At 46.1% G+C, this 20,240-nt stretch overlaps 1 protein-coding gene across 3 annotated transcripts in view; it reads right to left on the bottom strand.

Moving 5' to 3' along the window:
- Positions 1-3,779: 3,779 nt before the first annotated feature.
- The window catches only part of CACNA1F (calcium voltage-gated channel subunit alpha1 F), a 104,317-nt gene continuing 87,856 nt past the window's right edge, over positions 3,780-20,240 (bottom strand). For all 3 annotated transcript variants that reach the window (XM_083158817.1, XM_083158818.1, XM_083158819.1), the window contains 15 exons: positions 19,157-19,222; positions 18,963-19,054; positions 17,629-17,788; positions 15,496-15,623; positions 14,408-14,504; positions 14,011-14,113; positions 12,974-13,075; positions 11,724-11,854; positions 10,127-10,231; positions 9,792-10,030; positions 7,789-7,911; positions 6,753-6,913; positions 6,566-6,672; positions 5,522-5,779; positions 3,780-5,402 (listed from right to left, as the gene is read on the bottom strand). In XM_083158817.1, coding sequence (XP_083014943.1) covers positions 5,115-5,402; positions 5,522-5,779; positions 6,566-6,672; positions 6,753-6,913; positions 7,789-7,911; positions 9,792-10,030; positions 10,127-10,231; positions 11,724-11,854; positions 12,974-13,075; positions 14,011-14,113; positions 14,408-14,504; positions 15,496-15,623; positions 17,629-17,788; positions 18,963-19,054; positions 19,157-19,222 — 2,160 coding nt within the window. In that variant the 3' untranslated portion in view covers positions 3,780-5,114. The remainder of the gene's footprint in view (positions 5,403-5,521; positions 5,780-6,565; positions 6,673-6,752; positions 6,914-7,788; positions 7,912-9,791; positions 10,031-10,126; positions 10,232-11,723; positions 11,855-12,973; positions 13,076-14,010; positions 14,114-14,407; positions 14,505-15,495; positions 15,624-17,628; positions 17,789-18,962; positions 19,055-19,156; positions 19,223-20,240) is intronic.

Raw genomic sequence — 20,240 nt, 5'->3', positions numbered from 1 at the left:
ACTTATTTATGCGTGTGTGTGAAAATGATATAAGTGACTGAGGTTACCGGGCCTGGTGGAGGAGCCTATGTCAGTGCAGAACATGCAGAGGATGGTAACCTATATTCTCACCAAATTACTGCAGCCTTTGCTCATCCTGATACTGGTCCCGCAGGGTAAACCCCTGAACAATCCACCAATCCCATGAAGGGCCAATATGATGAAACAGGGCTGTAACTAGGGTGATGCGACATGTACCACAGTCAGTGTCGGCCCCTGCATAAGCAAATAGTTTGGCACCGGGTGCTATGGAAATTGTGTGTGGGGCTACTATGTGGGTGGGGCATCAATTGGTCCTATCTGTGCATGGGTCAGCTTATGTGCACGCCACAGGGGTGCTGGGAGGGATCTCATTGGAAGTCTCTAAACAGGGAACTGTGATAGCCCATAGAGCAACATCATACAACTATGGCATTGCCCACCACATCCAAGGGAGGCTATCATAGGGGACTGCTGCCATAAATCCTAGAGTGAACACTAGTGATGTCAGTATTTTGACCATCGGCATCCTGTCTGTCAGAATTCTAACTACATCCCATAATAACGACCACCCTCACATCCCTAACTTTGACAATTTTATTTGAGCAGAATTATGCACTAATTGATGCCCTACCTGCATTGTAACTCCTCCCACAATATCCACAGTGAGGGCGACAAAATCTACATTTGTATACCAAAAAAATTAGGCTTGGGCCAGCTCTTGGTTAAGGTTATTTCCACCACCGATCATCCATATACTGTATATTCCTATTAATGTGGTTCATTTATACAGCTCACAATTATCCCAATGGTGTAACAACAAAACATTTGTCGGCTTTATAGTAAAATCTAGTCCCCATAAAACACAGAAGAGTGGGCCCCAGAGTGGATGCTTCCCCATCATCCATTGGCGGCATTTTTCAACCACTGTGCCTTGAGCTGTTCACAAGTGTGCCACCGGAGCTAAATCTGCCCGCACTAGTTTACAGCCGCCACCACCAGTTCAACTGTTATTCACTGGTCTCTTGTTTTTATGTGAGGGCCAATGTATTTTATTTTTGTTACCTGTGTTTTTTTTTTTTTTTTTTACATGGGGGCCAATGGGTTTGTTTGTTTTCCTGTGGGGGCCAATGTGTTTTTCCCGGTGGGGGTCTGATGAAGTGTCAAGAGTTAAAAAAAGGTTGAAAATCCCTGATTTATAGTATTTCTAACTCTGGACTAGAGGTATATTCACTGCGGGTCGGCGGGCGGCGGCGACGGCGGTTTGTACGGTGAGGATGGCTTTTTTTTCTTGGCAAGGGAAAGTCCTCCTCGCCGGTCGCTCACCATATTCTACGTTCCAGGGAATTCCCCAGAACGGCCACAAATGTGGGGAATAGGAGAACATACAAGGAACTAATAAGGAAGGAGACAATCTCCTACAGCGCTTTGTCCCAAGAATGGAATGTATGTTAATTACCATTCTGTAAAATAGGTCGTAGTTAGTCCAGCTTCGCTACAAATGTTAAAGCTTCAGTCCTGCATAACTGGTGCACTTTGTATATCAATTATTTGTTTCTCTCTGGGAAGGAATGACACATTATTATGTTTTATTTACATGAGCACAATCCCCATTTGTCTGCGTGGTTCTGATCAAGGCCTTGTGACACTTGTCTTGTGGAGATGTTTAGTCTTTGTTGCATAAAGTGAGCACATCCCAGTGAGTTCTGCTCTGCCTGGTGCCTTCAGATCAGCTCCCTACAGACCAGCTGCACCCAGAGAGGCTGCTCATTCATAAATGAGCACTTGGCTCAGCCTTACCCAGCTGTGTTCTTCTCCTCTGTAGAGGTCATTGAAGTTTCTTTTCAAGAAAATCTATTGGGACATGAAAACTAACACCCTGACTGAGGAAGTAGCAAATGCTTAGGTAATGATAATACTGGTATCAGCCTACAAACATCTAGATGTGCAGATTTACGCTGGCTGCCGCATCCACTCTGTATGTTTAAGAGGAAGATATTCACGAATAATCCAGGCAGTATTTTATTTATGGAAGAAGAACCCCATCCATCATCCTTACCCATACCTCCCAACTGTCCGGATTACAGGGGGACAGTCCTGCTATTTGGAGACTGTTCCGCTGTACTGTACCTCCCGCTGGTGGCAATGCGGGGGGGCCGGAGAAGATCACCGCTGCTCTGCACGGCATCTCTTCAATGCAAGGAGGAAGGCCCAGTGGCTAAGGGAGCGCATAGCATGCCCCTGAAAAATGGTAAAGCCTATGGTCGCAGCACTAGACCACACCCCCTCCACCCAATGCCATGCCCACCGCCTCTTAGCTACGCCCATATTCCACGCTAGTCCCGATTTATGTCCACCCCAGCTGTTGGAACCATGTCTGACAACTTAAACAGACTCACAGACATGTACAGTATATGTAATGTGTATAATGAGTGAAGTGTGTGTAGTTCACACAGCATGCCGGTGTGCCACAATAGCAACATGCAGCTCTGCAGAAACCACCAGAAAAATGGTGCGGTGGCCATTTTCCCAGTGTTTTGTACATGCACGGTAGGAAAACCACTGCGGAAATGGCAACCACTCCATTTTCCTGGAGACTTGTGTACGCACACCAGACTCTGGGACAGCACTAGGGTCTCCAAGTGACCCTAGTGCCCAGAATCTACTGCTTTACCAGCTAGAGAGGCGGGGCCTGGGCAGAGACTCCTCTCTTGATGCGCTCTTCCTCACAGGGATATATTAATTAAATTGCGGATTTATAGAAGTAGAGATGTTGCCCATAGAAACCAATCAGATTCTACCTATTATGTTCTAAAAGGTACTAGATATTTGATGGCACTAGGGATTCCCATTGACCATAGATGTTTTAAAATAGAATAAGTTTACCATCGATGGGGGAGAACCCAAAGGTTTCCCACCATCGTTGATACAAAAATAAATTTAGCGAAACGTGTCTGAACATGGAGCCTAGCATTGGCCCTTGAAGCTCATGTGAATTCCCACCTCCAGGCTGATTGCCCACAGCCCATTGAATGGTGAAGCAGGGGTGACAATCGGTGGGTGGAACCGTTCATGGTTCCCTTGCAGTTGGTTTCACATTATCGAGGTTAACCATAAATTGTACCATCGATGGTTAATCAACGATGGCCTTCCCTATATAAAGCAGAATACAATTGGTTGCTATGGAAACAACTCCATTTCTATAAACCTGCGCTTAAGTCAGTGGCGTAACTATTAATTATGCGCCCCCCTGACGAAAATTTAGCAAGCGCCCCCCCAGTAGTAGTTCGTTTATTTAGCTCTCCTGGCTCCTGCTGCTTATAAAAAAAGTGACATTCGGAAAATGGCTGCCCCCATACTGCAGACCATTTTTAGGGTTGCTAGAGGAGGCCGCCGCCTCCTCTAGCATCCTCAAAAACTGTCTTTCGTATGGGGGCAGCCATTTTCCAAATGTCATTTTTTTTTATAAGCAGCAAGAGAGCCGGGACCCGCAAGACAGAATCGCCGGCGGCAGAGGCAGACGGCAGCGGCTAACTATAGCCCCACAGCTCCCCGGCGCCCACACCTTCTCAGCGCCTCCCCGCCACTGCGGGGGCTGCGTGGCTATAGTTACGCCACCACTGGCTTAACTTAAGCCGCTTAAGTATATCTACCCCACAATTTAGAACTTGGAGATTAACTCCTGCATATTAATCTTGTTACCATGTTTGCAGATGAAAGTAAAGAGAGACAAAAATAATGAACTTTTTTTTTTTTAAATAAGTGAAAATTCCTATGTACACTTAAAAATGTATAAAACGTAACATACAGATAGACAGAACGTATTTTCAGTTACCAGTCTTATGACCTCAGATATTTTAAATACTTCTAATTTAATATGCTTTCATTTCTGTGGTGGGGCGACTGAAGGAAGCAAAATCCCGGCCTAACAACACTTTTTTTTTAACAAGCAATTCATGTTGTGAAATGCATTTGTCAGTGGGATATATGATGAAGCATTGCAGGGGCGGGATTGGGACAAACAGCTCCTCCCAGTGGAGTATATAATACGTTGTACCTCAGCAGACAACGTCGTTTCATGTGCAAATGTCATAAATAAGTAAGTAAAACAGGACCGGTTTGTGCTATGGGAGCTACACTGTGTTCTGTGTGTTACCGGTATATTGATAACTTCAAAGTTTCCATAAAGTTAAATTACATTTTTAAATGTGAACAAATAATAAATGCTATGCGGGAGCAGCATTTCTTTTGGCTATAAGCAGAGGTTCCCGTATTTTGCATATGTGCAGACCCCTGAGTGAACGCTTTTGGTGAGTATCACACTCGCCGAGGCCTTTGCACGGGTAGGAGAAGGAGGAGGGAGGCATCATGGGAATGTCCAGCTTTTTATTGGCATCACCATGAAAACGCTGGGCCTTCCCTGGGTACGCAGTTGTGGCGTTCCCTGCTTGGACTGACTGACTTTTTTTTACTGAAGGGGAGAGAAATCATTCGATGGTCACAGAAGAGATGTGTTCTCGGACACGTCCCCTCGCATGTGTTCGGTGGGGCGGTGCTGACCTGTTCGCTAGGCTGCGAGTGTAAACAGTACTGAATTAGGCCCTAGTACCACAGTCAATTTGATTTAACCATCTATGCTGAGCCATGGATATACTTAAAACCTGGACCATTAGGGCCCCCTGAGGGCCACGTTTGGGAGCCTCTGGTCTATAGCTGTGCGCGTTCAAATGTACTTGGTTCTTTTTTCCTAACCTAGCTCAAGTTTGGCTTTATCCGGATTGATCCTATTGGCTATCCCTAACATGTGAGAGACTAGAGCCAATAAGATTCCCTTTTTGAGTTCTGAGTAAAACCCGCACATCTCTAATCTGGGCAATAGTTTTCCTTCACCAAACAGTCTTTCTTCTATTTTGGTGCATTTTGAGGTAAAAAAAAAATGTCTGTCACCCCCTCTTCACCTCTATAAGGAATACGTAGTAGGGCTAGTAGCTTATACTAGTCATCATAATGTCGTACTCTCTGGGCAAGCAGGGACCAGCCTACAGCGGTCTGTGCTGATGTATTTGGGTAGTCTCCCTCTCAGAAGGAATAGAGTCTCAGAATGAGGACACACAAGCCATTTCATCCCTCAGCTCTTCCTCGTCCCTGCAGTGCACAGATTCCTCATCACTGTAAAACAGTCCTTGCCCCATCATGTCATCTCCAGATGGCCGCCCGCCAGTACTCCCACTCCAACTGCCTTTGCGACTCTGGCTTAGAAGGTCACTGGCGGCACTCTCCATCTCGTCGATGGTCATGTGACATGCGTCTGCAATCTCACGCTTGGCAAATGCAACAAACTTGGGATCCCGTGCATAGAGGCCCAGACCCTCAGATATCAGCACCTACAGAAAATCAAAGTAAGCACAAATCATTCGAAACAACAAGAACAATTCTGTAAAATGTAAAACATCTCCATATTTAAAATAGAACGGCGTATATTAGTAGTGTCACATGTACTCACTGCTTCCACCAGGCTGTCTGCGCTCCCTCTCTTTTCTGTCAGTCTCTGCCCAGGCACGCGGAGCTGGGTGTAGGTGCAGTAAGGCGCCTTGTCCTCTTCCTCTCTATACCAATGGGTGCAAGGGATGGTGGGCAGGGTGCTGTCCTCATCCACCAAGATAAGTGGTGCATAAAGAAGGCGCCCACGTTTTGGGGGGTTGGCCCAGGAGTTACTGGAAGAGTAATTGGTTGTTTGCCAGGAATCTGAGCTTCCATAAACCTGAGGGGCAGAAAATATGAGTAAAAAAAAACACGCACAACCTGTAGAAGATGTAAGAAGCACAGGGGGTAATTCAGACCTGATCGCATGCCTGTGGATTCACACGACGACCGATTATCGGTGAATTGTGCATGCATCTGGGCTGCAATGCGGGTGCGCGATGCCCGTCAGCGACAAACTCCTGCAACTTGTTTTGATCACTAGCCATTTGCAAAGCAATTGACAGGAAGTAGTCGTCTGCCTGTTTTCATCCCAGTCACCGAGTAAGTATCTGGCTACGTGGAGTCTGCGATGACTGGTGCCCTATTTTAACTCCATTCGAATGTGTGTGGATTGCAACGGAATTTGGACTCATTCGCATGGGTGCAAATTCCTCCGTAGCTGTACATGTAATTTTGCACAACGGGTGCACCAATTCACACAGTGATTTGCAAGGCGGGATTTCACTACCTGAACGCTGGCTGTTGCTCATTCGCAGCTGTGCAATGAGGCCCGAATCGGGCCCAATGGACCTAAGTCACACGTGGGCACAAATGATTGCCATTTTTCTCAGATTTTCAAGTGCAAGAATATGCAGGTGTCAGCTTGAGCATGCTTGCGCCAACCCTGCAACACTGAGCAGTGGCAAAAAAAAAAAAAACCACTCCACTGCACACTGTATCCGCCTCTAAACCAGGCGCAGCTGCCATAGGGTGGGGCAATATGTGACAGAAAACAGATGTGGGACAGGTAAAAAGAAGCACAGAGGGGTGAATATAATGAAGATAAGAGATAATTGGAGGTTACCCTGGTTCGGTTGGGTGGTGCATTTTGGTGGTACGTTCCTGGAATAGGGATGTCATCACAGCTTTCCTGTCTTTTCAGGCACTGGATGCTAAATGCAGATTTACTACCTGTGGTGAGATCAGAGCGTTACAATGTTTACCAAGGATCATGGTTCCACTTCTGAATACATTGAATGACTCGCAGTTACCAGGAGTAGGGGGCAGCAGCCGCCTTCGAGGGGCAGGTCTGCCATCCAGAGTGCCGTTAGCCCGAGGCGCTGCTGGAGGTTCCGCAGGTGTGGATTGAGCCCTCGTCCTCTCTTCAGGAGATACGGAGCGCTGAAGAGAGTCCTCAAAATGCTGCTGCTGCCTGAATGGGACAAAGGATGAGAATGAGAGAGCATAAGATGAGCCTCATTTAGGTTTAATATTGGGAAATGGTGTCACATAGGAGGTGATTCTGGCTGGTTTGCAAAAGCAAACTGGTTCTCCAATGGACAACACCATGCTGTGCTGCAGGTGGGGAATACACAATGAGCGATACATCTCAGCGAGATCGCTCAGCATACAGCGATGTGTCAGCGATCTGCCATGGCCAGTGTTCTCTGGTGAGTACACTGTCCCGGACAGCGGCGATTATACATTAATTCAGACTGCTGGATATTACTCTTGGGCAATAGCGAAGCGCAGGGCCATGCATCGCTATTGGCCCCTACACACGGAGCAATGTAGGGGCATTTTGTAAGCGATCTAGTGAGATCCCTTAGAAAATGCCCTGAAATCACCCCGTGTGTAGGCCCCAGCAGTCTGGATAAATCTCTAATGGCCGCTGTCAGGGCCAGTGTCCTCACCTGAGAACACTGGCGCTGACAAGTATGCTGAGCGATCTTGCTGAGATCGCTTACATATGAATCATGGATCGCTCCGCTTGTATGTCCCCAAGCGACGGAGTTGCACGGTTCCACGCATCGTCATCACCTGAGTAGATAGATCCTGCATGCAGTCAGATCTAGTCAGATCGCCAGTTTCTCACCAGAGAACACTGGTCAGCACATACCCCTGGTGCATGGCATGCGTGCCAACAATGTGTGCTGAGCGATCTCTGTTTAAGCACCTCGCTCATCACAGGGGCTCCATCACCCCATGTGTAGGGGCTTAAGGTATTTAAATGTTTCTATTAAAATGTACAGTATGTACCTCACTGTCTCAGTACTGCTATATACATACATGGCACATAGTATATACCTCTGTGCTTCATTGTTGGGAATGTACATGGAATTGCCGGATTTAGATCTCTGATCGTCTTCTGTATTGGTTTCTTCTTGCTCATGTAAGGTTGGAGGCACAAAGGTCCCGTCCGAGCTCCTTCTGTGTATAACACACATTCAGCATTAGGCATTGCGTGTCAGGACCACATGTGTATTTCTATATTCATACAAATGAAGGCCCAATTTATTCCATGCTTGTTAGCTATCACCCGTCCTGATGTACTGTGGGGTGACTGCCAGGTGGCTGTGCCAATGTAACTTACTGATGGAACCATTACTTTATGTACATTGTGCACACCACATGCATGAGAGCTGTATAACCTTCGGTACATGCACATGGGCAGTATGACTGGCGGGTCCCTGATGGTCAGTATACCGCCGGTACTCCGACAGGGTGGTGAGCCCCTGTTGGTCGGGAGAATAGCCCATGTTGGTCGGGAGAATAGCCCCGGTTGGTCGGGAGAATAGCCCCGGTTGGTCGGGAGAATAGCCCCGGTTGGTCTGGAGAATAGCCCCGGTTGGTCTGGAGAATAGCCCCTGTTGGTCTGGAGAATAGCCCCGGTTGGTCGGGAGAATAGCCCCAGTTGATCAGGAGAATAGCCTCTGTTGGTCGGGAGAATAGCCCCGGTTGGTCGGGAGAATAGCCCCGGTTGGTCGGGAGAATAGCCCCTGTTGGTCGGGAGAATAGCCCCTGTTGGTCGGGAGAATAGCCCCGGTTGGTCGGGAGAATAGCCCCGGTTGGTCGGGAGAATAGCCCAGGTTGGTCGGGAGAATAGCCCCGGTTGGTTGGGAGAATAGCCCCGGTTGGTCGGGAGAATAGCCCCGGTTGGCCGACTGTCGGACAGTGGAACAGTCAGGATTTTGACTTTAATATACTGACCGTTGGCCAGTCACCCGGCACCCCTTTTTTATCAGGTCCTGGGAGGAACTTATACATTATCTATACAATCTAAACAGTTTGAATTGTAATTGGTTTCTAAAGATTGTAACGTGTTCGACAGGTCAAGACCCTACTGAGGGCAGAGAAAAAGGAAATGGAGACAACCAGGTGACAGACTTCATAATGTAAAGAAATATAGCACTACATTAGCACAAACATTGAAATGTCTCAGTGTATATGAAGTCAGGCAGCACCTGCTTTGCAAAGGAGTAACTTCTTATATGCTAACAAGCAACACTGCAGTAAAACAAAGGGGCAAGGGACTGTTTCACCCATGAGACAAGATGAAAACCTCACCTAGGTCACCATCTTGGGCATAGAAGACGGAGGTTCTCACCAGCACTAGGTGGAAGTAACTGAGTGGGTAACCAACTTGGGTGAGGTACATCTAATCTTAGCAAGATAAAGTTGAGTAGCGGGTTCTAGCTATCATTTATCTAGAACATTTATTTGAAATAATTTAGTCCAGAGGTTTCCAAACGCGGTCCTCAAGGCGGGTATGGTATAATTCACTGACAGTTGGGATTCCGATGGTTATTTCTCCGACATCGGAATCCCAACTGTCAGGAGCCTAACTAATGGGGGAGGCGGGGGTTGAGCGCATTGAAGCCCCTTGCACATGTCACATATTCTAGTCTCCCTCTATGGGAGTCAGGATTCCGATGTAGGAGAAAGGACCGTCACAATTTGGAATGTTGGCGAGTCACCCGGCACCCCTCAAGGCACCCCAATGGTCCAGGTTTTAACTATATCCATGCTTTGCCACATGTGATTCGTACCTCAGTCAATTTGATTTAACCACCTGTGCTGAGTCGTGGGTATACTTAAAACCTGGACTGTTGGGGTGCCTTGAGGACTGTTTTTGGGAATCTTTGATTTTGTCTATAAAGTAACAGTTAGAAGCCACTGTCTCCACTTTATCTCTAAGGTTTGATACCTCTCTCCTTTGAATAGTAAATATTAAATTCAACACCCTCAATACTAGGTGGCCCATTTCTAGAACATTTTTAAGGGACAACTTATGTGCATGATATAGAAACCTGCGTGCACTGAGTGGCCTCTTTTTCCCAGTGGTCATACTGGTTGGTGGTGGAGGAGGTGGCAGCAGGCTGTCTTTGGACCCCCCACCAGATCGATTGACCAACGAGGATCTACGGGGAGCGGGAGTCTGCTCATCACGGCCTCCAATGGAGTTGGTGAGGGACAATACAGATGAAGAGATCTGACGATCATTGGTCAGGCCTGGTGCACTCTCACCTAAAGGTGTTTCTTCGGCAACCTAAAATTGAAAGATGAGATGATGATTGAACCAATGACCCACAACTCCCCTCCTCCCCATCAGAACGGTGATGTCCGCTATGGTTTTATCACCCACCTGGAGCCCTAATCCTCTAAATGCAGAAATGTCATCCTCTTCAAGCTCGCAGGATAGTGCTCTGCGGATCTCGGATCCCAAATCCTGCAAGCTCCTCAGCCCAGCCTAGGGTGCACCAATATAGAACAAGTAAGAGTCAATTATTTTCCTGTACTTGACCTTTTCGGATAATGGGCCTGATTCTGAATTAGACACTGGCCCCACTCTAGAATCCTTCAAAAACAGTCTCAAGACTTTCCTGTTTACTCAAGCATTTCCGCAATTCCCTTAAATATTGTTTATAGCTTTTCTGTACTTCATTTTTCATGTATTGTATTATATTTAGGTACTCTTTACCTAGAAGGGCGCCCATCGCGGCCATTGCATGTACTAAAAAATCGCATGCGATGCGACCGACGCGATGACCGCGATTGTTAAATGTCCCAATTGACCCGATTTTCCATAGGGAACAATGTTAAATGGCCCACAGAGGCCAAATAGACACCCTGAAGTGTGAAATGGCCCCCCCAATTGTTAACGCCACCCCACGATCAACGTCAACCCGAAGCGTGGCGAGCGCAGCGAGCCCGCGAGGGGCGGCGGTACGCGTCCTACGACCTTTTCATACCCCCACTATCCACGTTGGTGTGGAGTTGAGAATGTAAAGTGTGGCGAGCGCAGCGAGTCCCGCGAGGGGACGCGGACACCTTCACAGGTATACGCGTCGCCTCGCGGGCTTCACAGCTGTCCGCGTGCGTTTGCCACGCTTCGGGCTCGGTGGCTCGCTGCGCTAGCCACACTTTCTATTCTCAACTCCACGCCGACGTGGATAGTGGGGGTATGAAAAGGTCGTAGGATGCGTACCGCCGCCGCTCGCCACGCTTCGGGTTGACGTTGATCGTGGGGTGGCGTTAACAATTGGGGGGCCATTTCACACTTCAGGGTGCCTATTTGGCCTCTGTGGGCCATTTAACATTGTTCCCTATGGAAAATCGGGTCAATTGGGACATTTAACATTGTTCCCTATGGAAAATCGGGTCAATTGGGACATTTAACATTGTTCCCTATGGGAAATCGCGGTCATCGTGTCGGTCGCATGCACTTTTTTGGTCGCATGCGATGCGACCGACGCAATTTTTTTTCCTTACGATGCCCACGATCAAAATCGTGGGCGCCCTTGTAGGTAAAGAGTACCTATATTTATTCTGTCTGTTAAGCACCTTGAGTCCTTTTGGAGAAAGAGCGCTATATAAATAAAATAATTATTACTATTATTCACGCAAACAGACAATGGGGGAAATTTACTAAGATGTAATGTATTCTACTTCACATGTGATGTTGCTATGGGCAACCAATCAGATCCTGTCTACTGTCTTCTAGAGGGTGCTAAATAAATAAGAAGTAGATTCTGATTGGTTGCCTATAGCAACATCACATGTGAAGTAGAATACACATCTTAGTAAATTTCCCCCAATGCCTTCTTTAATGCAGATACTTGTGAATCACCCTTGCACGTGTGTCTTGATTTTATCAGAATCAGGCCCGATATGTGCTGAATGCACCAATAACTTATAATAAGAAAACCACATATATACTGTAGGACATTGGGGTTATTAACCTGTAATGTGGTAGAATTGCTTGGCAGGTTTTCCGTTCCGAGAAGACCTTTTTCCTTCCTACGGCGAAATTTTCTAAAGTAATCCTGGATTAGGAAGGTGGCGTAAAATTTCCCCACTGTCACCTCTTCCTCTGAAGGAAAAAAAAATATATATATAACATTTATTTTTATCAAACTGGCAGCTATAGGCACATTAGAATTTGACCTGCCCAGCCCAGTTATCAATCTGATAGGTCATAGATGTAATACACAAAACAGATTGGCTTACAGACCAATCAGGTGGCAGGACCAATCAGGCATGGACATGTATTTCAAAATGAACTCTTAAAATACAGTAGGTACTGTACAATGACAACATTAATATGAATATAGTAATTGTATGGGATGTGTTAGCACCGGGCACACAGGATATTACCAACCAGAATACCAGAGTATAGATTAGAAGAAAAAAGATTTCATTCAGCTAGTAGAAAAAATTTCTTTACGGTCAGAACAGTCAAACTCTGGAACTCTCTTCCCAGAGAGGTGGTAACTGCTGGCTCATTAAATGCGTTCAAGGCAAAGTTGGACAAACATTTACTGGAGAAAAACATCCATGGGTACAAATAAGAAATATAATTTGTCTGTAAAATACCAGAACCTACCAAATCAGCAATGGATATCTATACCAGGTTGAACTAGATGGACGCAAGTCTTTTTTCAGCCTTACCTACTATGTAACTATGTAATACCAATGCCCGCATCTTGACTAACGCCCAGAAGGCCTTTAGATGAATCCTGACATTGTTGACGACAATGATGCAGGAATCCCGACTGCCGCCATCCGGATTGTAAGTACACTGGGTGGGTTAATGTTAGGTGGGGCGGGGGAGTTCGTTTTAGGCAGGATGTGGTATGGCGATCCGACAGGGGGAATCCCGGAGCTCCAACAGGGGGGCAAGCACAAAAAAGCCCCTTGTGGGCTCGTTGCGTTCACCCTGCTGTGGGTTCGATGGCTCGCTTCACTCGGCTCAGGTTCTATTCTCCATCTATGAGGGTCGTGGACCCCCCCAAGGGAGAAAAGCCCCTATGAATCATGATCCCCCTATTGGGGGACCAGCAGTCGGGATTCCGACGTCGGGATACTGACCATCGGGATCCCCCTGTCTGGCAGTCATCTGGCACAAGTTTAGGCACTAGGGGATACTAAGGGTTAGGCTGCGGCATCTCCATCGCCGGTAACCGTGTATTTCTGATTGTATAGTACTGACCTTCAGGAGGTGGGATGACCTCATCCAATATCTTCTGCTTGGTTCTTTTCCAGATTTTTTTAATGACGGCTCTTAGTTCCTCGTTAGCAGCTTCCAGATTCCCTGAAACACAAAGGTCTGTAATTATCAAAGAAGAGCATTTTGTAAATATAGCTCTACATAGTTCTGGATATACACTGATAAAACACAAGTTTAGCTTTATATTAAATATGTTCTGATCCTTTCAATCTTGACGTATTGTAACACTTTAATAACTTGGACCTCCCTGTTCTCAGATAAGACATATAAACCTTTCAAGACCTACTGCTCCATAATATTTGTTTATGTACTTTTGTCTGCATGAGATTATCATTGATTTTCTATCAAATTTGCTCTAAACAGCCCTGTAACTAACGGCCCATACACACACTAACAGTTTATCTTTCCAATCTGGCTGGTTCAAATGAAAATCTGGAAATTTGAGAGCAAATCACAATTGACCATTTGCGCCTAAACACGGAAAAAATACAAAAATAGCCATTCAGACAAATTGGTTGAATCAATTTATGCAGATGACTGCTTTTGTCCATTTTCCAATGTTTTGGAGCAAATGGTCGATTGTGATTTGTTCCCAAAAATGGCCGGATTTTCATTCCAACCAGTCAGATTGGAAAGATAATCTTCTAGTGTGTATGGGGCTTAAAATGAGCGTTCAATTGAAGATGGGATTTTGCTCATAGGAACAGATTCTATATATTAGTTTCTACTAGAAGGTGCTAAATTAATAAGAAGTATGGGCAACATCCCATCTGCAATAGAAATCCCATCTTAGTATATTTACCCCTTTGTTTTTGTTTTTTAAATTGACAAGTTTTATTTGTTTTGCAGGGTGAACAATAAAACATTAAGCAATATACAGTTTATGATAAAAGTCAGAGGTGAAGAACAAATACGAAGCTTTACCCCTTTGGTTTTTATGAAATGTGACTTACCCGAATTACTTCCCAAATGTGCAAATGTTTATCAACAGACTTATAATACACAAAGGACAAATATACCTTCAGTTTTGATCCTCAACGAGGTTCGGACCAGGGCAAATAGGGTGGCATTGAATGTCACAGTACCATCAGAGTTAAGAGGCATATTCATAGCAACCAATCTCTGTAAGTACATTTAAGGATGGTAAGTAGCAGCTGATGGGGGGAGGTTAAGAATGTAAAAGAGGTAGATTCTTGGTTAAGAAAAGTAATTAAGATGCAAGGGATAGTGTGGCACGATATATACAATATATTGGTGGCAGTAAACTACCCCTGAGATGATCTATCAGTTAGAAAACAGTGACCCTTATTTGTATTTGTAATCAGACCTGATGGTTTACATATGAATCTGACAATGGGGAATGGCAGATTGTAGGACCATATTGATAACTCCCATATCTCATCATTGACCGCTTACCTTACACGCCACACGATGCGGGCATAGTTTTCCAAATCCCAGGGGAGGCTGGATTCGGCGCAATAAGGTCACCACATCCAAGTGTTTAATACGGCCCCTGGAAAAAAGTCAAAGGACCAATTACTTCTTTAATGAAGAGGGAAAGGGTAGAAGAATTCTGGTAATTTGTTGGATGACTGTCGGTGAAGCGGTGGACAAGAGTGGGTGAAGGGGTGGAAGAGAGAGGGTGCGACATGGTAGAGGTGATCAGGTGCTTTGGTGGTAGAGAGCAGATGAAGCGATGAAAGACGGATTGTGGTTAGGTATGAGGATGGCAAAGAAGCAAAGATTGCGGTTTGGTAAAATGGTGGTGGGTATTGTGGTTTGGCATGATGATGGCAGGTATTGTGCTTTGGCCTGGTTGCGGGTATTGTGGTTTAGCATGATGATAGTAGGAATTGTGGTTTGGCATGATGATGGTGGATGTTGTGGTTTGGCATTATGATGGTGGGTTTTGTGCTTTGGTATAACAATGGTGGGAATTGTGGTTTGACTTGATGATGGTGAGTATTGTGGTTTGGCATGATGATGGCGGGAATTGTGGTTTGTCGTGATGATGGCGGGTGTTGTGGTTCAGTATGATGATGGTGGGTATTGTGCTTAAGCCTGGTGATGGCGGCTATTGTTCTTTGGCATGAGGATGGCAGGAATTGTGGTTTGGCATGATGATGGTAGGTATTGTGCTTTGGCCTAGTGATGGTAGGTATTGTGGTTTGGTATGATGATGGCGGGAATTGTGGTTTGACATGATGACGGCAGGTGTTATGGTTTAGTATGATGATGGTGGGTATTGTGCTTTGGCCTGGTGATGGTGGGTGTTGTGGTTTGGCATGATGATGGTGGGTGTTGTGATTTGGCATGATGATGGTGGGTATTGTGCGTTGGCCTTGTGATGGTGGGTATTGTGCTTTGGCCTTGTGATGGCAGGTTCTGTGGTTTGGCATGGCGATGGTGGGTATTGTGCTCTGGCATAATGATGGCGCGTATTGTGGTTTGGCTGGTGATATGGTGTTTGGTTGCGAGGCAAGGATATGAGCTTCAATACTTACTTTGCTTCTGGATCATACTCAGACCATATTCTCTTAAACTCATCCAGATGATGCGGTCCCAAAATGGACCAATCCCTTGTGAGATAATCGAAATTATCCATAATAACGGCCACGAACAAGTTAATGATCTGAAGTGAAAAATACAATCGCAATCACCACATCCATGCAAATAAATAAATAAATACATTAAATGACTAGATGTAGTGCTAATAAACATTTAAAAATGAATAAATTCTACACATATTAGAATGTCTCCTACATTCCCTTGCTCACATCTATGGGGCTAGTTATTTCCAATGTGTGAGAGGAATTCATACAGTATATACTTTGTGTTTTGTGCTCTGAATATAAAACAGGGCCTTCCATGCTTCAGGTGGAGTCTAGACTATATTATATGGAAATTGAGTCACCTAATACATCTCAGTGGCTAAAGTGCATCATAATAGCAGGAAAATCATGTCAGAAATAAAGCCAAGGGAATGGTGCTGAAATATTTGCATACTTTTACCTCAGAAGACCTTGTATTTCAATCGCTGCCAAATGCAAGGCATACATACAGATTAGGACAATCAGGGGGAAATTTACTAATATATACAAATACAGCCTATGCCGGCTACAACTGTATACGTCTGGCATGGTCCGTATTTTCGGGAAAATATGACTCTTAAGTAGGGCAGATTTACTAACCTTCATATTGAGGGGATTCGAACTCACCTATGGCATAGGCAACCGTAGTTTTTTCAAATCCGGATTTGGCGGCCGCCAAATACTAATACGAATGGGCAGTCTGCATGGATCAGTCAGATCCATGTAGGCTTAGTGTGTAAAAAAAAAAAAAATTAAATAAATATTTAAAAAAAAATGGCCCGGGCTCCGCCCCCATGGCTATATCCAGTGCCGGGCCCAAAGAGCCAGTCCTGGTTCTAGAAATTCACGGGTTAAACAAAATAGGGGATGCCAAAAATACAGGATACAAAATGACTAGGGCTAGGGGTCCCCCGTATTTTGAGAACCAGCACTGGGCCCAAACAGCCAGCAGGGTAATGCCACAGCCGGGGGAAACTATTTATATTAGTTCCCCTGGCCAAAGTATTAATACATGTGGCTGATCAGGCCAGGCAGGGATCCTGGGGGAGTGGAGACCCCCCCCAATGAAGGGGCCCTCCCTCCAGAATTAACCCTGCCTGGCCTGAAACCCGGGGCTGTCCCCGGTGCTCCAGAGCAGTGGGCACCGGGCTGATTGTGCTGTGTAAAAAAGAATTAAAGGGCCCGCTGGTTCTTGTAGTTCAGACATCTTTTGAGCCACTGCACCCCTCCAAAGGTCTGGACATGCCTGCATTGTCCAGACTATGCCACCACAATGCTCTGTCCTTGTCCTGTAAACACTGCGTCGCCGCTGTCCCCGACAGGCCCTTGCACTGAGAATGCATTTCAAGACTCATGCATTAACACATGCACAGATTTGAACCCATCGCCGAATAGCGATGTTTGTAAATCTGCAAACCAAGCTGAATAACCCCCTGAGTACACTATCATTTTACACTGAATAAACCCTAGTGTGCATCTATGTGATAGGGCATATAGATTGCAAGCTCCATTGGGGCAAGAGGCTGCACTATTCTCTGTTAAGCAATGTGGAATACGTGTTATAAAAATAAGGTAATAAGTCAATTGCATCAGTTTTCAGTTTCAGAGCCTTTATAACAATTGTCGGCCATAGCTGAATATCACTGAGGACAGAGTATGGTTTATGGGCCTATTTAAGACCTGATTGCAAAGCTGCTTTTTTCTCAGATGGACAAAACCATACAGCACTGCAGGTGGAGTACAGTTGGATTTGGTGGGTTATTTTGTTTCTGTGCAGGGTAAATACTGGCTGCTTTATTTTTACACTGTAATTAAAATTTAAGTTTCAACACACCCCACCCAAATCTCACTCTGCACATGTTACATCTGCCCCAACTGCAGTGCAGCATGGTTTTGCCTATTTGAGAAAAAAAGCAGGATTTGTGGTCCGAATTAAGCTCTATGGGGGAAATTTACTAAGACCTGAGTACTTTTTACCTGGGTCCACCTCGGAATCTAGTATATTTAATCTATATGTCTACAATGTCTACCCATTGTTGTACTTACCAGGAAGGCGCAAAGCATGAAAAAGCTGATAAAATAAACGATAGCGAAGTTGCTCCCACAGGTAAACTCTTCCTCTGGAGCAAAGTCTGACTCAATATCACATCTCTTGCCAGGCAGACTGGCCAACATAATCTCCTGCCAGGCCTCGCCTGTGGCACACCTAGAAAAGAGACACCTGTCAGTTCCCTGGGCTTTGTGCATTTTTCATTGATTTATTCGTTTTGGACATTGAAAAAATTCCGACTTGATCGCAAAAGCAAAACCGCTCTCTAATGGGCAAAACCATGCTGCACTGCAGGTGGGGCTGAGGTAACATGTGCAGAGAGCTAGATTTGGGTGGGATGTGTCCAGACTGAAATCTAAATTGCAGTGTAAGAATAAAGCAGTCAGTATTTACTCTGCACAGAAACAAAATAACTCACCCAAATCTAACTCTCTCTGCACATGTTACATCTGCCCCACCTGCAGCGCACATGGGGTCTGATTCAGACCCGCTCACTAAGCAGCGTTCTTTTAGCCACCCAGCCCTTCATGGGAATGCCCACAAAAACTGTGGGTGCGCCCACAGAAATGCTGGGCGGGCCCATCAGAACGCAGGTGTGCCCCTGCCTGCTTGGGTGGCAGATGACTTCACATGACGTCGGTGCCCGCTCTATATTAGTTGGGAAGTGTCCATCAGAAAAGTAAGTATAGGCTGACTGTTCGTTACAAACAGAGGAAAAATCATTTGATGGTGTTTAACCATCGAATGATTTCTCCTCTGTGTGGACGCATCCGAGCAGATGTGTAAGCGGACATCTGCTCGCATGGTAGCACGGGTACTCGGGTGGTGGGGCGCTAACCTGCTCACTTGGCTCCGAATATACGCCTTATCCAGATATCCCAAAACCGAAATATTACAAAAACCGTAGGTATTCAGAATATTTAGCCTTTGTTGTTGTTGTTGTGTCCCACCGCACCTTTTTTATACTTACCTCACCCCCCTGGTGTCCACAGCAGCCATCAGATTCCTCTTTAGCAGCATCCACAGTCCCAGGTGTGGTCACTGGCGCACCCATGCAGTGTATCCATGGGACCGGGGATCCCTCTGAAGAGGAATCCGATAGACGCCATGGAAGTGGGGGGGGGGGGGGGGGGGGGGGGGGAGAACCGTCACGGCACCGCCAGGGGACCAGGTGAGTATGTAAAGAAAGAAAAAATCCGAAATAATCCCTTATCCAAAATACTTGTGGTTCTGAGCATTTCGGATAAGGGACCTGTATAATAAATGAAGTGTTTATCATTGTGAAGGGACTGTCTCTGTCCTTGACATGGCGCAGTGATGGTCCCCGTACCTGAACAGCAGCAGCACAGCCTGGGGGAAGGTCTGGAAGTTGTTATTCCGGTTGATCTGAGTCCCATCCTGCATGGCGATTTTCCCAAATGTCTGCACAAGGCAACAACACAGAGGTTAGATTTGTTAGTGTGGCCTACACTGTGATTCGGAGAGAGAGAGCTCTGGGTCACACACAACACGCGTTGGACTCACCTGCATACCAATGACAGCGTAGATAAAAAATATCATTGCGATCAGAAGAGCGACGTATGGTAAAGCCTGGGGGGGGGGGGGAAACACAGGGAGAGACTTATAATGATGTATACAACCACTGCCAAGCCCTAAGCAGAGGGGAAATCCATGAATTAAACATACATGGGTTATAGGTTTGGTTCAAGATTGTGCCTAGTAAGAACAAAGTACAGCTACGGGGTCTGTTCTCTAGATCACTATATTCAGAAAGCTCTGAAATCAGAAACAAAGTGAATGACTACTGTCAAGCACATAGGGGTACATTTACCATACTTGCCTACCTACCCTCCCGGAATGGACGGGAGGGTCCCGCAATTCGGGTCCCCCTCCCGGCCCCCTGGAAGGTGGGCAAGTCTCCCGCATTACGCCACAGCCTCATGGTCCCCCCTTCCCTGCGGTGTAAAACACATTTTTGTCATGGGTCCGTGGGGAGGGGGCGTGGCTAATTTTGCTGCACTTTAGCCCCTCCCCCATCCGCGGACCCGCAAATGAGTGTGGCTGTCTGTCATGCCGGCGGGGCTTGGTGATGTCAGTCTTGCTCCGCCCCCAAAACAAAGCCAAGTCCCGTCCCCCTTTCTCTCCTCTCCGGGCTTCTCCTGGAGAGGAGTATTAAAAAGTCGGCAAGTATGACATTTACTAGATGGGATCTTGCTCATAGCATTCTACTTCTTATTTTAGCACCTTCCAGAAAATAAGGCCATTCAGAGATGATTGGCTGATAAAAGATTTACCTCTTGCACTAGGTATGGTCATGTTGAATACTTTTGCCATCGATGGGGGAGAACCATATAGTTTCTCTCCATCGAAGGCACAGCAGAACCAATGTTTAATCGGGAAGATTCTCTAAAGCAGAAATGCGGTAAAAACCCTGTTAAAGGGGTTTTACCGCATTTCTGTTTGCTCTGTCCCCCCTCCGCAGTGTCAGCGATGTGGAGGGAATCGCTAGCAAAAGCTGGCGATTTCCTGCAGAAGCCTATGGGCTTCTTACCGCAGCGCTGTGTGAGGGATCCATCACGGATCCCTCCCAGCATGCCCTGCGGCCATC

Source organism: Crinia signifera, chromosome 9, assembly GCF_055691185.1.
Source record: "Crinia signifera chromosome 9, ASM5569118v1, whole genome shotgun sequence".
NCBI lineage: Eukaryota > Metazoa > Chordata > Amphibia > Anura > Myobatrachidae > Crinia > Crinia signifera.
This window is presented reverse-complemented; position numbering and strand designations above follow the sequence as displayed.